This window comes from Phaseolus vulgaris, chromosome 1 (genome assembly GCF_000499845.2).
Source record: "Phaseolus vulgaris cultivar G19833 chromosome 1, P. vulgaris v2.0, whole genome shotgun sequence".
Taxonomy (NCBI): domain Eukaryota; kingdom Viridiplantae; phylum Streptophyta; class Magnoliopsida; order Fabales; family Fabaceae; genus Phaseolus; species Phaseolus vulgaris.
In genome coordinates this window covers 42,724,920-42,743,557 of record NC_023759.2, presented here as the reverse complement: position 1 = coordinate 42,743,557, position 18,638 = coordinate 42,724,920, and the positions used below count along the sequence as shown (strand labels likewise).

General features: G+C 31.7%; 2 protein-coding genes and 1 pseudogene across 4 annotated transcripts; all 3 read left to right on the top strand.

Moving 5' to 3' along the window:
- The first annotated feature begins 539 nt into the window (after positions 1–539).
- Positions 540–2,375, top strand: LOC137814384 (serine acetyltransferase 5-like). The gene is made up of 2 exons (XM_068617092.1): positions 540–1,113; positions 1,621–2,375. Exons 1-2 carry the CDS (start codon positions 745–747, stop codon positions 2,110–2,112), a joined length of 861 nt encoding a protein of 286 aa, XP_068473193.1. The 5' UTR covers positions 540–744; the 3' UTR covers positions 2,113–2,375.
- A 1,342-nt stretch (positions 2,376–3,717) lies between these two features.
- Positions 3,718–5,959, top strand: LOC137816068 (metal transporter Nramp2-like; annotated as a pseudogene).
- A 7,221-nt stretch (positions 5,960–13,180) lies between these two features.
- On the top strand, positions 13,181–17,476 carry LOC137814383 (type I inositol polyphosphate 5-phosphatase 8-like). 3 transcript variants are annotated; one of them, XM_068617091.1, is made up of 11 exons: positions 13,181–13,365; positions 14,240–14,296; positions 14,407–14,491; positions 14,602–14,673; positions 14,810–14,870; positions 14,949–15,053; positions 15,433–15,790; positions 15,994–16,190; positions 16,285–16,393; positions 16,483–16,631; positions 16,791–17,476. In XM_068617091.1, the coding sequence occupies exons 2-11, from the start codon at positions 14,267–14,269 to the stop codon at positions 17,068–17,070; spliced, it is 1,446 nt and encodes a 481-aa protein (XP_068473192.1). In that variant the 5' UTR covers positions 13,181–13,365; positions 14,240–14,266; the 3' UTR covers positions 17,071–17,476. The 3 variants fall into 3 exon arrangements, with proteins under 3 accessions (XP_068473192.1, XP_068473191.1, XP_068473190.1); XM_068617090.1 differs by having other exon boundaries at positions 13,236–13,365; positions 14,807–14,870; XM_068617089.1 differs by lacking the exon at positions 13,181–13,365 and having other exon boundaries at positions 14,137–14,296; positions 14,807–14,870.
- Positions 17,477–18,638: the final 1,162 nt, after the last annotated feature.

Below are 18,638 nucleotides of genomic sequence, written 5' to 3'. Positions count from 1 at the left end.
ACTGCATAAACCTGAACAGTGCGTGCCCGAATGATTCATATCCACTCCCCAACATCGACCAACTAGTGGATGGAGCGGCCGATCATAAGATTCTTAGTTTCCTGGACGCTTACTCTGGCTATATAACCAGATAAGCATGCACCCTCGGGACAAAGAGAATACGACATTCGTGACGGTCGATGTCAACTACTACTACGAAGTCATATTGTTTGGCCTCAAAAACACTAAGACGATCTACCAACAGCTCATGAACAAAATCTTTCAAGGACTAATTGACCGATAAGTCTGTGTAGACGTAAAGTTTAACTTGACCGATAAGTCGAGTACCTCGAGAAGGTGTTGAAGACCTCAGAAATAAAATTCAATCCCAAAAATTAAATGTTTCAGAGTTGAGGGGAAAGTTTTTAAATTTCATACTGACCAGATAGATAAAAAATGCCTTCTGTATTATTAAAAGTGATCATTAATATTTATAAAAATCTTTTCTTATTTAATACGTCATATCTATGTATATATATCATTTATAATTTATTGAAGTTAAAGGTGACATTGCATTGGGAACATCAAGCGAAGGGACAAATGAATATGAATGGTTTGAAAATGCGGTGATTCGTGAATAGCGTGTGTGTTTCTTGTCACTTCTTGTAGAATCAACTTGTTTCTCACTGTACCACACTTTTTTCACCACTTTCTCAACCGCACAAATTTCAACGCAACACCATCATCGCAACAAATCACCAAGCAATGCCCACGGGGCTACCGGCGGCTCACGTTGCCGTTGCGACCGACGACGAGGGCTGGGTATGGGCGCAGATCAAGGCGGAGGCGCGCCGCGACGCCGAGTCGGAGCCGGCGCTGGCGAGCTACCTCTACTCGACGATCCTCTCGCACTCCTCGCTCGAACGTTCTCTCTCGTTCCACCTCGGGAACAAGCTCTGTTCTTCTACGCTACTCTCAACTCTCCTCTACGACCTCTTCCTCAACGCATTCTCCTCCGATCCCTCCCTCCGCTCAGCAGCCGTCGCCGACCTCCGCGCCGCCCGCGAACGCGACCCTGCCTGCGTCTCGTACTCTCACTGTCTCCTCAATTACAAAGGCTTCCTCGCCTGCCAGGTCGAGTTCCTTATCCCATCAATTCTAGGGTTCTGAATGCTTCAGTTCTAGGTTTTATCTAATTCAGTTTAATTTCCATGCACATCATTATTCACTCAGAAATTATGTATATATAACTTGTGGGGAAGTTAGTGTTAATGCTAATAAACTTATCGAAAATAACAATTTCTGGTTTGATAATTTACAATTTGATTTAAGTTTGATTAGTTGACAGTTTACGGTTTTTTGTTTTGATTACATAAGTTTAATTTTGATTATACTGTTGTTGAGCAATCATAAATTGTGATGGGTATGTCATGATCTCTAAAGTAGTTATTATGAAGTTAACAAATTTATTGACATGACGATTTCTGGGTTTATAATTCATTACCATTTCTGATTGTCAATGACAATTTCTGGGGTGACAATTTACAAATTGGAGAACAGAGTAACTAATAGTGCATGGATTATTTACTTTTGTTAGTTATTGAATATTGGGTTAATTGTTTGTGTGATTGGGATTTGCAGGCGCACCGTGTGGCACACCTGTTGTGGCGGCAATCGCGGCGGCCGTTGGCATTGGCACTGCACTCTCGGATTGCTGATGTGTTTGCGGTGGATATTCACCCGGCGGCGAGGATTGGGAAGGGGATTCTGTTTGATCATGCCACTGGGATGGTGGTGGGGGAGACAGCGGTGATTGGGAACAATGTGTCGATTCTGCACCATGTTACGCTGGGCGGGACTGGCAAGGTTGGTGGTGACAGGCATCCCAAGATTGGGGATGGGGTGCTTATTGGTGCTGGTGCTACAATTCTGGGAAATATTAAGATTGGGGAAGGTGCAAAGGTTGGTGCTGGCTCGGTGGTTTTGATTGACGTGCCGCCACAGACCACTGCAGTTGGCAACCCAGCGAGGTTGGTTGGTGGGAAGGAGACACCCTCTAAGCATGAGGATGTGCCTGGGGAGTCCATGGACCATACTTCCTTTATCTCTGAGTGGTCAGATTATATCATTTGAATTTCTAAGGTTAATCAAATAGTTAATGAATACTCCAAATGAAATACCATGTTCTTCTGCTGTTCTAAAGTTTTGTAATTTTATGTTTCAATTGAGATTTTGTACTGTGTGAAAAGTGAACCTGTGATAGGCTCTATTAAGGGTATGATGATCAGCTGTATGAAAACTTTGGTTACTGCTGAGAGTACATATGCTGACTGTATTATGAGTTGAAATTTCGACAGCCTGAAGTCTAATGATATGGTACCAGGATTCGGTTTTAAGTTCTAATTTTTTTTTAACATTCCGTTTTATGTTCTAATTTTTTTTAACATTCCGTTTTATGCTCAAGGATTATAATGTAGGTGTCTTCTTGATATGGTGGTATTTATGCAGTTATTAATATTTCCTATTACCGAGGTTTTACAACACAGGAGTCTGACATGAATTTTCTTCTGAATAGTTTCTTCTTCACTCCCAGCAACTTGCATGTGTTCTCTCTTTCTTTAACAAACTCACTTAGGCTTTCTGTAACTTTTTCTTTCGTTCATTTTGATTTGGTAATCAATCAAACGAGGTTGATCTTAGTCCCATGTCTGTTGGAATCATTTTGTGGTTGAGAGAGAAAAAGGAGAAGACAGTTTGATTTGCTTTTTCCCCCAGTCACCAAGGCCATGCATTAAGTTCAGAAATTTATTTTTGACTTCAAACATCAATTTATTTGTATTTGTATAATGTGGTTGAAACTTTGATTTTGACTAATAGAGTATAATCACTTCAAAAATATAAGTAAGTGTTCTAAAATGTAATGGGTATAAGTACGTGCTCTAAAATCTAATGAGTAGAACTTGTATTGGTTTGGGTAATTTGTAGAACTTAGAAACAAATTTTCTGAGCACTAACTAAACACCAAGAATTCTCTCAGTCTAAATTAAAAAATAATTACCAAGAATACATGAAGTTTAGTCTCCAAGCATGGACCATTTGACAGATAGATATTCTAAAACTAAGAAAAGCTAATATTAATTTACTGTTAAGAGTTAAAAAATAAATAATAAATATCTATGTTCTTTATTATGCCCTCAATTGTATATTTTATCATTAAATTATTAGTTTTCATCTTTATAATTGAAGTTTCAACTTCTGTCTCAAAAGTACACATTTTTTTATTTTTTATTAATTAATTATCAAATTAATATATATATATATAATTGATTATCAAATTACTAATGTGTGATAAAGTAACTTACGTGAGAGATTTTTACCGAGTATGCATTCCATATTAAACTTCCAATTTTACTAATTTTATAATTTAAAACTGTACATATTTTATCTTTTTTATTTTTCAATTGGATGTAAGATGTGAATAATAAATAAAAAGTGGAAGTCAAAGTGTAATGATATACCAAAAAATTAAGTGAAAATATCTCTGCATGCACTAAATGTTTGGAAAATGTAAAACAAATTCGGCAGTTACTGTAATGAGATGATGTATTAGAATTACTTAAACCATTCTTTTGTAAGACTTGTGTCAAGCTTTTTGGTATTCTTATCATGGCTGTTAAAGTTCTCAAATAATACAATAACATAAGAGTTCTTTCGGAAAAATTCCACTACATATTCTTAATGGAGTTTATCAAGAGGTGGTCTTGTGCACAAGGCTCCCATCTGGTAGATTTGGAGAGGGTAGTTGTATTGTATGCAGTTTTACCTTCAAAATGGAGAAGCTGTTTTCAAACATTGAACTAAAACCTAATGTCACTAGGTAGCAACCTTAAAATTGTGCTGAGCTCATTCTCCTTAGTGAAGATGTTTGTTTAATTTGAAGAAATAAATCCACATGTCATTACTTAATTTAAGAATTTGATAGCAAAAATATAGAGAACTTCATCAAGTTCTTGTCCTTATAAGTCATTCAATTTGAATTATCATGGATAAGAAAATATCAGTTTACTATGTTTAATTTAATGATATGAAAATATAAATAAATGTTGTGTTTCATTGTTTATAATTCTGCATTTTTGTGTGTCTGGTTGAACAGTTTCTTCTTTCTATTTCTGGAGAACTACGGAGTGAGGAAGTTGGAAGGTGTTTTCGCAGTTTTCATTGGAACTATGGGCCTTTCTTTTGCGTGGATGTTCTTTGATACAAAACCCAGCGAAGAAGAACTAATGATGGGTAGAAATTTATCAAATGGCTTAGTTTGAGCACATTCATTTGATTTTATGATGTAAAAATATACTAGTATTATTAGTGTCTTTGTGATGATTATATTTCATTCTTATTTCCAATGTCCAAAAAGATGTTAATACTATTTTCATATTTCTTTTAATATTGGTGCTTCTTGCAGGTCTTTTAATCCCAAGACTTAGTTCAGAAACTCTTCGTCAGGCTGTGGAAATTGTGGGGTGTGATAACCCCACATAATGTGTTCCTCCATTCTGCATTGGTACAATCAAGGGACATTGATATCCGTAACAAAGGCCAGGTTCAAGAGGCTCTAAACTACTACTCAATTGAGTCCTCAGTGGCACTTATGTGATCAATCTATCTGTGATAACAGTTTTTGCTAGGGTGTTCTATGGTACAAAACAGGCCAATGGCATAGGATTGGTAAATGCAGGGCAATATCTGGAGGAGAGGTATGGGGGAGGGTTGTTTCCAATTCTCTATATATGGGGTATTGGTTTACTAGCAGCTGGCCAAAGTAGTACCATAACTGGCACATATGCTGGCCAGTTTATAACAGAGGGTTTTCTTAAGCTCAATATAAAGAAGTGGTTGAGGGCATTGATCACTAGAAGTTGTGCAATTGTTCCAACTATGATTTGTGCAATTGCTTTTAACACATCAGAAAGTTCATTGGATACCTTGAATGAATGGCTTAATGTGGTCCAAGCAATACAGATTCCTTTTGCACTTATCCCCCTTCTTACTTATGGTAGAGGTAAGCTCTCCATCTAAGCCTTTAGTATAAATTTTTCCAATTTTTTTACTAGGTAATTTTTATCATGATGCTATAAGTTCCAAATACCAAGAATTTGATAACCAAGCAAGGCAAAGTGTAAGACTCTTCATATTTAACAGTGACCCTTTTAGCTCTAATTTTATTCTTCAAAAGCTACTAAGTTCTCTATTGATTATTAGACTTGGTATACAGGACTTAATGCCAAACTTGTGTCTCATCAAGTTAGATCTCTTGAGTCATGCATGAGAATGCTGGCAACTTTGCCAAACAATTTTGTTGTGCATGTATTTCGTTTTCAGTGGCAAGAAAAGAAATGGTAGATTAGTGATGCCCCAAATAGCTATTTCACTTTCACATAATTTGAGGATACTTCTTTTTCCCTGCATCATTCTCTCTCATTATCTAAATCCAAAGTTGGTTATGAACTCTGATTTTACTTGTTTGATAAAGGACTCTTTCATTTCGCTCATATTTTGTTTATAGTATTACATTTTCTGCCATTCTTAGTCCTATTGCTGGTGAGATTTGTCTTCATTAAAATAGCTGGCAGCTTCCTGTGCTAACTCTGTTACAAAATAGGTTAAGTGGATATCCTAAGATCAAGAAAGAATCATCTTCCTGTGCTGTTAAAGTTGTTCAGCCTACATTGAAGATATTAACTGATCAGAACTCAGAGGCAATATGGGTAAGTTGGTTTGGGCAGTTCGTAGATTTGCATTTGGATTCAGTATATATGATAGTATTTACCCTTATGTTGGGCTGTTGTCTAATGCTTACAAATTCATATTCTGCTAAGGTACTTTTTAGTTTGTACAATGTGTTCCTACAATTGATGGTGAGTTCTGTGTATTCTTATTTTGGAAGAACAATGACAAAATGCAAATTGCAACACATTATTAGGTAGATGTTCCTGTTCGCCTGTTATTGGCCCTGGTTGATAGGGTTCTAATGGTAAATGGCTCGTTGTCACAAATGTCATTGCCATTCATGACTGCCAAGCAGCAAGAGAACATTTGTTCAGAACTCCCAGTTTTGCACTCGAGTAGGCTGGAATTGCTCACAGCTATCATAAAGTGTACGGGCAGGTATGTCTATGACTACACGATAGCCTCTCTCTCCCTTAAAAAAAAGAAAGAAAACAGAGGCAAAAGAGAGAAAAAATATGGTTGGGATAAATTAAATGTAATCTTCTTCAAACCTTGACATTTTAGAATAATGTTGTCAATACTTTTAATTCCATTGTTAATGATCTCTGTTATAATGTGTCTTATCATCAAAGGGTTTACCCTTCACTGTTTTTGTGTTCTGGTATTGTTTCTATGCATGGCTTTCAAGTTCTTTCCTCTGATATATCTTTCATGTATTTATTTGTTGTCAGAGAAAGAACTCTACTTATTGCCAATATTTGTATTGCAGTCAACTATTACCATATGCTGCCAGTATTGTACGTATCATTACAAAGTACTTCAGAAATGTCAATCGGGTGGGATTTGTTCATAACCATGGGTGCTGGTACTATGAGCGAAGGATGGTCAAGGTATTTGTTTGATTTTGTTAATTAGTATATTTTTGGTTGGATTAAGGAAATAGCATACTACTATTTCAACATATGAAATATTGAACGTGTGTAACCCAACGTTGCGTCTTTATTTCTTGTTATGTCAACATGCAAATATTAGAATTATCCCCAACGAGCAACTATGGATGAATAGATAACAACATATAGTGTCAATGCATACAAATCTATTTATTTATAGGTTATTGTTATTTAACATCTTACTATCAGTTTTTTTATTTATTTTACAAAACATATGCTATTATTGTTTTATATTAATTTAGAATTTAATTTCTTCTAAGTTTGTATTTAAATATTACCTGTCAAATTAAGAAATCATAAATAGATATTAATTTTGAAATTTCTTTTGTAGTGATTATTGTACAATTACTGTATTAATTAATATTAAGAAAACATCTACTTAAAATTTATTGACTACTGAACAATTATTCATTAGTTTGTCTTTTTATTTATCATGCTAATAGATTTGTGTTAATATTTATTACATAGAATAATAAATATATTCAATCGAACACTTTGAATACAAATAATATGAAACATGATTATTAGATTTAGAACCATTACAATAATAAAATATTAATTAATGAAAAATACAAGTGTATCACTGTTTAAAAAGAAAGGGGATCTGAAGTTATTCTGATAATTTATCAAATTTTAGTTTGATATTGATTGGGAGATGTAACTGACTTTAATAATGATCAAAATTAAATTCAATGTAATTATCATACTTAACGGTTTGAAAGAAATTATTACACAATATATTTAGATTACCAGAATTGATAGGAGAACATTTAAACAAAATATATTTTTCATATGAATAATTAGATCTTTTTAATTTCATTATATATTTTAAAAATTATTATTAAACTTATATAAAAAGTATGTTTATAAAATATAATTATAAAAGAAATATTTTTTTATAATCTTGTAAACTAGTTAATTGATTTAAAAAGAAGATTATAAAAGTTTAAAAAATAAAATAATAAAATGAGATATATTAGTTAAAAAATTGATAGCAAGAAAACAATGATTATAAAAAGAATTATTATTAATAATTGTTGATTTATATTTATATTTTGTGTTTGCTTTTAAAAACAACATGTTCGTAAATAAGTGTATTAATTTAAAATTATTTAGAAGCAAATTAAATAATATTATATTAAAATAAAAAAAATAACAACACCAAACACTTGAAAACTATCTTTTTATATTAAATGTGTCAAGAGTCAATAATAATAATTTGTTCTTAAAGATAAATATCAAACACAAAATAAAACAAATAAACAATTGTATGAACTAAGTATAAAAATATGCATAATAATCTATTTAATTTAATATTGATAATAGTTTGCATTTTATGGAAGTATCATCTATAAAATTATGTGATTTTAATATCTTAATATAAGATATGTATTTTAGAATTCTCTTTATAGAATATATAGATAATTTAAAACTCTTTCTAAGAGAGACCATATAAGTATTATTTAAAATAAATTTATTAAAATAATTACAATTTCTCCTTAAATTTATTTAACTATTAATTCTTTTATACTTAATTTATTAATGATGCGTGGGCTCCTTTTCACATGATAATGCAAGTCATTAAATATTGTTTTAAATCATATATGTGTGTCATTGAATATCATCATTAGTTACAAATAATATTTTGATTAATCTGGTAATTATATCAATTCATATATCCACCCTGTGACTCATGATTTAACGTTAATCAAAATCTCAATCCAAAGATTAATTAATATTTTATATTTATTCCGCTTAATAGAACTAACATATCACATGCTTGGTATGGATAGATATTAGACTATGGAACTATTTTTTAAGAGAATCTGTTTAATAAATTTTTAATTAATGATATTATAAAATTAATAATATTTTTATGTTTCTTATATTACAATTTTCAATTGAATTTAGCATTTTATTAATATTAAACTTTTTATTTTTTGATAATATTTTTATTAATAATTAATATACTTAAAATATTACAACGACAGTTTCAACCCATACTATTTTTTAAATTACTTTTTAATCGTTGTACAATTTTATTGATTAAAAATTAAACAGAAATAAGCACCGAAAAATATTATTATAATTTATTATCTTATTTATTCACATAGTTAACAACTATGTAAATATATTTTAACTTTGAAAATATGTCGTTCAAAGATATATTTCAACTTTAAAAAATAAATATTAAAAATTTAAAAACAAAGGAGCCTAGGGAAAATTAAAGCAAGAAAGGTAACAAGTGCCTTTTCTTTTGAAAAATTCAAAATCGAAAAAGAGCGTGTGGTTACCGGCGCAGCCGGTGTTTGACGAGTGAAGCGAAGCTCTTTGGTTGGGTTTCTGAAGAACTCACGCTAAAACTCCAAACCTAATATACTCTTAAATACACTTCGCTTTTCATATATTATTACGAATTTTCAATCAGATTCGCTTAGGTCGCCATTGTTCAACCTTTGTTTCATTTTGATTTGTATATTGTATGGTTTAATGCATGCTGAAATCCAAGTAACAGTGTATGCGTGTGTGTGCGCTTTATTACGTTAGCAGTGAGTTAAAATCTATGTTGAAAGGGAGAGAGAAAGAGATGGAAAATATGTGTACGCCGAACCATTATTAATATATAAAATGTTTTTTATTATTAATAAAAAATTTAAAAAATAAAATAAATTTAAATAATTTGTAAAAAAACTTCAATAACTAATTAAATACCAATTTCGAAACTATTTAATAATAATATAAACTCATTATAACAACTAATTATTTTTTTATCGAAAATTGATTTCTATTTCATAATTTTCTTGTAATCATAATATACTTTTTCATAAATATCATTAAAAAAATATTAGTAAATAGAACCTAATTCTCCTAAACAATAACTTTTTTCTAATCTCATACTTTATGTTTTTCTGTCTTATGATAACTTCACAAAATAGAATTATTTACAATGTTTACATGTTCATATATAATTCAAACTAATAAAAAGAGACTTCAAATGTGCGTCCTTGGGAAGAACTTATGCCCACAATATTGGTATAATAAAGATAACTCTGGTTCCAGATGATCTTGATGAATTAGTGAAGAAAGGAGGGAGAAGTCTCTATGGAGTTATTAGGGTTTCTTTACAACGTGTCACAAAACTGTTTAATATAGATAATAACAATTTTATAGTCTCCAAAAACACCTTTGGATGGACAATAAGTGATGACTCAGCCATCTATGATATAACAAATGAAAACTCTATCTAGTTAATAGGGTTTTTTTTACAACATTAACAATAAGAACACTCAATCCAAATGAAAATTTGTAAGTAATACCCAAAAACAAAATTAAAAAAAAAAAGAACAAGTTAAAATGTCAACACTTAATCCAAATGTAAGTGATAGATGTAAAAGCAAGGAACTTGGATGCACATCACATGAAATTCAGCTTCTAGCTAAGAGACAACTAATTTGTGTGGCATGCATCCTAATTCTTAGACAAGTAATTATTTAATGAGGATTTAACATCAGGTTAGATTTCAAATCCTAAGATGTACTATAATATACTATTTTTGCCTATTTGTTACTATCTTCGTACCATAAGAAATTTAACAAACCCTATCTACATTGAACCGGCCAAAATATTGCAATCAAACCATTTTCTATTGATCTTTTTAGTCAAAAAGCTTAAATTCTTCGTGCGTCTGTCAACAAAGTTCTCAATAAAAATATGACTAATTAGTTACGTGTCCTCTCCATCAAAGCATAGCTTGTTTGAATAATTAAGTTAAACATGTTTTTATTGTACCACGTTGCTTCTTAATCCGTGAGGCGGAAGGTGCTAATCTATATATGTATGTATATACATACTTGTAAGTTGACGATTTACGCATTCATCGTAATCACATATTCATATTGTTAATATATGGTTAGTATACTATTAATATTTTGTAAGATTTTAAGCCTAACTCAGCTCTATAAAATTGATTTATGAGGAGGTGAGGTTTACACCCACTTATATACAATGAATTGTCTCAATTTCTAGTTGATGTGTGATCTTTAACATAGTTCCTCATGTCGAGAGTGACAGCTCATGTGTGGGATAACATATTATAGGTGGTTCGATAACATCCGATAGCGGATGGTCTGATAAGGCCAACAAACATTCATTATGATAAGCTTTAAATAATTTTGATACCATATTACGAAGTGGACTTTAAGTCTAACCCAACCTCATAAAACCGACTTATGAGGTGAGATTTGCACCACTTATATACAATGAATTGTTTCAATCTCTAGTGCAAGTGGGATCTCCAAAAATATTAAATTAAAATGTTATATTTATTATATCTCAACTATAAAAATATAAATAGATATATCCCTTAAACTGATATAAAATTTGTAATTTGAGAAACAGAAATAAAAGTTAGGATGAAGTAGAGAATTGTTGGTGTTTTGGGTGGGGTTGGAGCTTATTATAAATTGAATACTGGTTCGTTTTGTTTATGAATATCTTAACAAATTACTTGGCAGTTTGATGGAGTAGGTTACAGGCAGGCATGATACAGAATCTTCAACATGACACTTCATTCACCTTCATAACAAAACTAACTAAATTAATTATCCAACAAACAATGTGTAGGTGATTGGATTTTTTTTTACAAAGCACCGCGTGAAAAAAAGATTATAATTCAGTTGTAATAAACATATAGCATATGTGAATGGAATAATTCAAGAGAAACAATGAAAAAAATAATATTTGTATTCTAAATAAAGGACTTAGAGGTTGATTTATTATTGATTAAAAATTAAAACATGTAGTAAAGGATAGTTCATGCATAAGCTAAGGGTTAAAAATGAGATCTAAACATTAAGAATGGATTGGGCGTCCTTTAGGAGACAAATATGTAGGTCATATGGTGATTTATTGAAGGATGACGTTAGCGAGAATAACAAAATTGATGTTATGTTACCGAAATTTTAGAAAATTCAAGAAATCTCTAAATTTGGGGATATTAAAGTCTGTTTTTAAAATCGTCTTCCCTCTCAAATCAGTTCTCCAATAATTAAAATTATCCAACCAAAGGGCTTGAAACCTATAAATGCGACACACCCTTTCAATAAATTTGATAGTTAGAGTCAGTAACAAATTCTAGCAAAAAAAGAAAAACGCTATTTAAAAGTTGCATTGGTTTTGCATAAAAAAACATCGATTATGTTGGTGTGAGTTTTATTAAACGGATGTTAAATTCCATACTACTAACAAATCAGTTTAATTTAATATTAATTAAATATATAGATTGGATTAAGACGCTAAAGAATTTAAATATTTATTAAATATAATGTGAATTAAACTAACTGTAAAATGTCATATAATAATATTAATTAAAATATGCATGTTCACTTTTATCTGTTAATGTTTTTTTTAGAGATTAGAGATTTACATCGACTAAATATAAAAATATTTTATACTATTTAGTTATAACTAAATGTAAATTATTTTATAAAATTAAATTAGATTAGATATAAAAATATTTTATAGTATATAAGTAAATATAAATCTCATCTTATTAAATTTATAAATTAAAAGTATTTAGAAATTAAATAATAAATTGAAAACCAAATTTTTAGAGATAAAATATAAAATAAAATATAAATTTGATGCAGTACACTTTACAAACTGCATCGTAATAGAGTTATTGAGAAAATTAACATTAGAATGAGTATAAATGAAGAAGATAATTGTAGGTAAAAAAATATGGATAAAAAAAGTAATATAAATGAAAGAAATAAATAATTGAATAATATTTTTGTTTTAATATAAGTACTTTATTTTTCTTTAATAAATAATGATATATATATAAATTTATTTTTATTTAATTATTTATAAAATAATAAAATTATATGTATTTTAATATAAAATATAATAACAATATGAAATTGGATATATAATCATTAAGACCTAACCACCACCAGAATTCTATCATTGTGTGTAATTAATTGTGAATACGTGGACAATGAGAGACAGACCATAGCTAGTATAAAGTCTCCCCTGACCGTTGGATGCAGTACGGTACAAAGCTGATAGGTGTACGGTTATGATTAGAGTGGTTCAGTTACCTTTAACCACTACAGCAACATTTCTTTGTTCTTGCAAATGCCTAAAGGCCACAACACCCACGAACTGCAAATCAATAATTAATTAAAACTTTTTACATTTTTATATTTTCATGTTCTGATTCGTAAGATCTCTTATCTTTACTTCAGGTTCAGAAACGATTCTTTTTTTAAAAAAAACAACTCTTTCCACATTTCTAACATTGTAAATTTAATTATAATGATGACAGATGAAAATTAATCACAGTAATATTTATATGTTTTAACCTTTTTATTTCAATTATATCATATTAAAAATAGCTTGAATATATAATATTTTAATAATTACTATTTTAAAAATCATAAAAAAATTAAGAGCTATTTTTTTCCCTCTGGAATCTTAAATCCCCATACATGTATAAATTTGATAGCTCCATAACTCTTTTTGCTTTTCCGGGGAACACCCCAACTCAAGGTTTCTCTGCATTCTTTCTCAATCGACCAAGCCAAGTTAATAGAATCTTTTGACACAAAATTATTCTTTCTCTTCTTACCCTCTCTCATTACATCATTAACACAACAAAGAGTCCCTAATAATCATTTCTGTTAAACTCAAACCTTGGTCCATTCTTGTAAGTGATTTTCCAACCCTGATTTATAGGGTAGCTTCATCTATTTACTTTGCCATTTCTTTTTAGCACCACTAGTAATTTACTAGTACTACATTCTGTTCTCTTTCTTTTCAAAATCGTGAAATGCCGTTGACTCACGTTCCAGTAACGTTTTATTCGTTCTATATGGTAATCGGTTTACTCTGCTTGTAACTTGCTTCTTTATTCTCTACATCTTGTTTTTCTTCAGCGCTCTGAAAAGACTTTCAGATTTTCCCCCCTTTGATCCATGTTATCAAAGAGACCTTCCATTTTTTTCCAGTTCCAAGAGTTTTTCTTTCTAGCAAGAGGGTATCAGAAAAGGTGCACTTTTTCAATGGAGTTGATCGAGATCACAAACTTGCTTTTAATTATTACCAAGCCTTAAAGATGAAGGAAAAGTACCAAAACCCAAACCTTTTATGGTTCTTTAATAGTTCATCTCTTAACTTTTTTTCTGTGAAGTGCAAAACTTGGCGTAACTCAAAGAACCCAACCTTTTGTCTATTTTTCATGTAGATTACATGTTTTTTTATTCTTATTTTTTGGCCTCAAAAGCTGTCTCTGTTTCCCCTGCAACTAGTTCTTTTATATTGCCGTTGAAAACCGCTGAACACTTGTTTAAGATTTATAAACAACATTAACATAATTTTCTTGGACAAGAAAAATAAATATCTAGTCGCACATAATTTTGTATATTTATTTTCCATGTATGACCTCCCGTAATTAGTAAAAAACCCCAAATTGAATTATTAAACATTCCCTCTAGGATTTGGATAATCTGGATCTTAAAACGTTGCCGCCACCTTTATCTTTCTTTTTTCCTGATCATTTGATTGTTTCTAATTTGTCTCAGTTTCAAGTCATCAAAGGTAGAGGAGCAATGAGGACAGAGTGGAAGAAGTTATCCAAGGTATGCGTATGCAACACCACGCTATTTTCTTTCTTTTTCCTTTCCATTTTCATCTTATCTCGTTGATCGCGAAACGGTTATTTATTTTAATTTTAATTTTCGGGATGCAGTCTTCGTGGCCCAGATTAGCCATGAGGAAGTGGCTCAATACGAAGAACGGTGCTGAGAAGTTTGAGTCAGACTATGATGCAACAGGTGAAACGAGATTCTTGAATTGTTGTTATCGGTTTTGGATTTGCGTTTGGTTTTCACATTTGGTGTTGAAACTTGACCGGGAGTTTGTTTTGGTGTATGTGTGGACTCAGCAATTGCGAAGGAAAGAAGAAAGAGTTGCTCGGATGAAGATGGTTACGTGGGCGTAGCGGATGATTATTCAGGTAATTTACGAACAGTGAGATGAGATGAAGTGTTGATTTTGAATGATGATAATGAGTTTAAGGCTAACATGAATTTGATTAATTAGGTTTAATAGTAGTTATTGTTTTATAATTGGTGGATTTCTTTTGGAAGAAGGTTTGGTGGTTGGGAAGCAATCACGTGGCACTGGCACTGGCACTGGAGCTATGAACCTTAGGTAAATACTTGCATCAAACCCTATAAAAGTGATATGTGTGCAGTTATTTTGGTAAAAAATATAATTGAGAATTTATAGGATGTTCGTGGGAACGTGGAATGTGGGAGGAAAATCACCCAAGGAAGACTTGAGTTTCAGGAATTGGCTCACATCTCCTTCCCAACCTCATATCTATGTTATTGGGTATGTATCTTCTTCTAATCTCTCTTTCCTTTCTTTCTTATTTTCATTTTATTTTTTTATTTTTTCTCTTTCCAACTTATTTCCTCTCTACCAAACATATACCTACATAAATACATATTGTCATTTTTAATAACATATATTCGAATTATTTTTTATTTTAAATTATTTCATTCAGCATCATTGCTCAAAATCTAAAACATTCTCTTAAATATAAATATAGCATATTCTGTATAACTCACTGTCACTTCATTCTTTACACTATAATAAGAAAGCGGGACAATTCTGTGAAGTGAAACAAAAATTAGAAAGCTAGCATTAATTTTGACTAACATTTTTGTGGAATTGTCTTCATTTGATTTATTGGCGCGCATGTTGTTAGGTTCCAAGAAATCGTACCGCTAAATGCGGGGAACGTGCTTGGGCCGGAGGACAGTGGTCCAGCAGCTAAGTGGGTGGGCCTTATCCATGAAGCCTTGAACAACAACAACTATGACGACGACGAGGACAAGGGAAATCTCAAGTGTAGGAAAAGTTTCTCTGATTTTGTCTCTTTAGAGGGTGAGTTGGATGACGAAGAAAAGTCTCCTCAGAGTGGAAGAAGCTATTGCTTAGCAGCAAGCAAGCAAATGGTTGGTATCTTCTTGTGCGTGTGGGTACGAAGGGATCTTTGCAACCATGTTTCCAATTTGAAAGTGTCCTGTGTAGGCAGAGGCATAATGGGTTATCTTGGAAATAAGGTGAATGAATAATCCTACATCAATAGTATGCAACAATAGACCAAACTCCATCTTCTAATTATGTTTTCATCACATGCAATGCAATTCACGTAATTTTTCTAACACGCAAAAATGGCTATACAATATAAGGTCTGATTGACATGTAAGTTGTGGTGGACAAGTAATGTGTGTAATTTTTATTTACTTGTTCTGCTTCTTAACAGGGTTCAACATCAATTAGCATGACATTGTACAGCACCACGTTCTGCTTCGTTTGCACCCACCTGGCTTCTGGGGAGAAATTTGGTGACGAATTGCGAAGGAACTTGGACGTCTCGGAAATCTTGAAGAAAACAAAATTTTCTCGCTCCTTAAAATCTCTTTCTCATTCTCTCCATCCTCAAAGTATTCTGGAACACGAGTAAGTCCTTTTACTTACACAATTTTCACTTTTCGTTTTTAGTTTCTTTTAATTTGTTCTGATCATGACTTGAATTTTCTTGGTATGTGTATAGTAATATTATTTGGCTTGGCGACTTGAATTATCGACTAGTTGCTGGCTATGATGACACACATGAACTACTAAAGAAGAATAATTGGCAGGCATTACTAGAGAAGGATCAGGTAATATATGTTTGGTATGATTTTTTGTGTTTTAGTTTATTGGTTAACGTATCTTGCTAACATTATATTGTGTTGACTTGGGCTTGCAGCTAAGGATAGAGCAGAGAGCTGGTCGAGTATTCAAAGGTTGGAATGAAGGGAACATATACTTTGCTCCTACTTACAAATACTTGACCAATTCTGACCACTATGTCGCTCAATCCTCCAAATCCAAGGAAAAACAACGAACTCCTGCTTGGTAAATGAACATGCTTCATCAATCTCTTTCTCACATTAATGAGGCCTTAAAGTTAGTTTATTGAACTGCCTTTTAGATTATTGTAATTATATGATTACTGTTGTATTACTGAATTAATTTTAACGGAGACAAAATTGATTGTGCGGGATGTGAAATCAGGTGCGATCGAATTCTGTGGAAAGGAGAAAGGCTGAATCAGATGTGGTATGTTCGGGGAGAGTCAAAATTCTCAGACCACAGGCCAGTTTATTCACTATTCTCTGTTGAAGTGGACTTGAAACAGAGAAGCAAGAATCTAGTTCCCAGGTCCTGTACATTAAAACCCTTGACAAGTACTGCTTTGTCATCAACTTGTTGTGCTGCTAAAGTCCAAGCAGAAGAGCAACTCTTGCTGCTAACAAGAGCTCAAAGTTGCATCCAGACAGTTCCCAGGTTTTGAGTCAAAGAGACACTAGGCAGAGGTAGTTTCCAGGTTGATACCACCTTCAAGTGTAAACGTAGCCCTAGATGGTGCACTTAGGTATATATCCATCTCTTTTGGGTATTCATTTAAGTCTACCATAACAATCCCTAATGTTTTTTTTGGGGACTAGTTAATAGGTTTGTCTAGGAATTATGGCCAAACACCTCCACTTCTCAAGTGACTAGGATAGTTGTGAATATACTATGAATGACTCAGGAAATTTTGAAGAAAAGAAGAAAAGAAGATGTTGATCGGTAATATTTGTAAATTTTAAATTTGTAATCATAGTAATACTTATTACTATTAATATATTGATGTTTTTTTAAGACAATGTCCAACTTGTAGTATTCTAATAGAATAATGATTAATGATGTTTGTCCCCATTCCTCGGAAGGTTTCCTGCATTTATTAAATGAGTTGTTTTTTTATTGTTTGTAATTGTATTACCATCATTATTATTATTATTGTCTGTCATGAATATTCTTTAAAATCAAATATTAATCATGTTCATAAATACATTTTATAGGACCCGGATATATTCCAAGAAAACAAAGTCTGCAGCACTTTACGAAAATGAAATATGCAAATGAAAATAAACATAAAAAAGATTAAATATATTAAAGTAAAATATTCAAAAGAAAATGTAACTTTTTCGGAGTTTTAAAGTAATATTAATGTCCAGAGCCCATACTGCTTGGGGGAACTGTTCATGTTTTTAGTTGTTGTCATTTTATTGAACAGCTATTTGACCCAGATGCTGCTTCAACAAGCACTTCAAATCTGCAAGCAGAAGCTTCCTCATTATATTTCCCGAGATGTTGGGAAACATCAACCTTCATCTGAAACTGAAAATGTTTCTTCCAAAATATAGATGTCTAAGAAGGCTCCTTGAAATAAGTCCCTTCATGTATTAGAAGTTTGCTGCCCTTCAATGAAGGAGTTGGTCATCGTAGGAAAATTTTAATATTCATGAATCAATGTTTCACAACAGTAGCTTAACCTCAATCTCTTGTCTTGTTCCTATGGTCGCTAGAAGGAAGTCTTACCTGTCATGAAGGTTCTGGGTATCAACTATAACGCAGGTGTTTAAATATTTCCTCAATCGTGGACAAATCATCCTTGTTGAGAATAAAAGGAACTCTGAACAAAATGAAACGTGTGTATAGCTAATTATGCTAGGTAATTTATTTTAACATAATGGTATTGTTTATGGTGCATGTTTTTAGTTTACTACAAGATGGTCTTGTCCTGTTTTATTTTTTCTATATTGATTTCCAATAATTTCACTATAATATATACTAAAACAGATTTGCGCAACTGATTTACTTGTTTTATTTCATTAACCAACATGTTTGAACAGCTATAAATTAGTCATGTATTAACCAAAGTATCCCGGTATAGCTATAGGCAAAGTTTTATAAACTGTTTAAAATTGTTATTAAGTGGCATTCTCTTGATGATAAGATACATGTTAGGAATTTAAGGTAGAGAAGTATAGATGAAACATATACTAGAAAGACCCAAAAAAGTCAATATTTTGGATT

What these genes read in the sequence shown, in the direction of transcription:
- LOC137814384 (XM_068617092.1), top strand. Translation starts at nt 745, where the DNA reads ATGCCCACGGGGCTACCGGCGGCTCACGTTGCCGTTGCGACCGACGAC. An exon ending in AAGGCTTCCTCGCCTGCCAG is followed by an intron (nt 1,114 to 1,620) that starts GTCGAGTTCCTT and finishes TGGGATTTGCAG; the next exon opens with GCGCACCGTGTGGCACACCT.
- LOC137814383 (XM_068617090.1), top strand. Translation starts at nt 14,267, where the DNA reads ATGAGGACAGAGTGGAAGAAGTTATCCAAG. An exon ending in CGTAGCGGATGATTATTCAG is followed by an intron (nt 14,674 to 14,806) that starts GTAATTTACGAA and finishes TTCTTTTGGAAG; the next exon opens with AAGGTTTGGTGGTTGGGAAG. An exon ending in TGGGTTATCTTGGAAATAAG is followed by an intron (nt 15,791 to 15,993) that starts GTGAATGAATAA and finishes GCTTCTTAACAG; the next exon opens with GGTTCAACATCAATTAGCAT.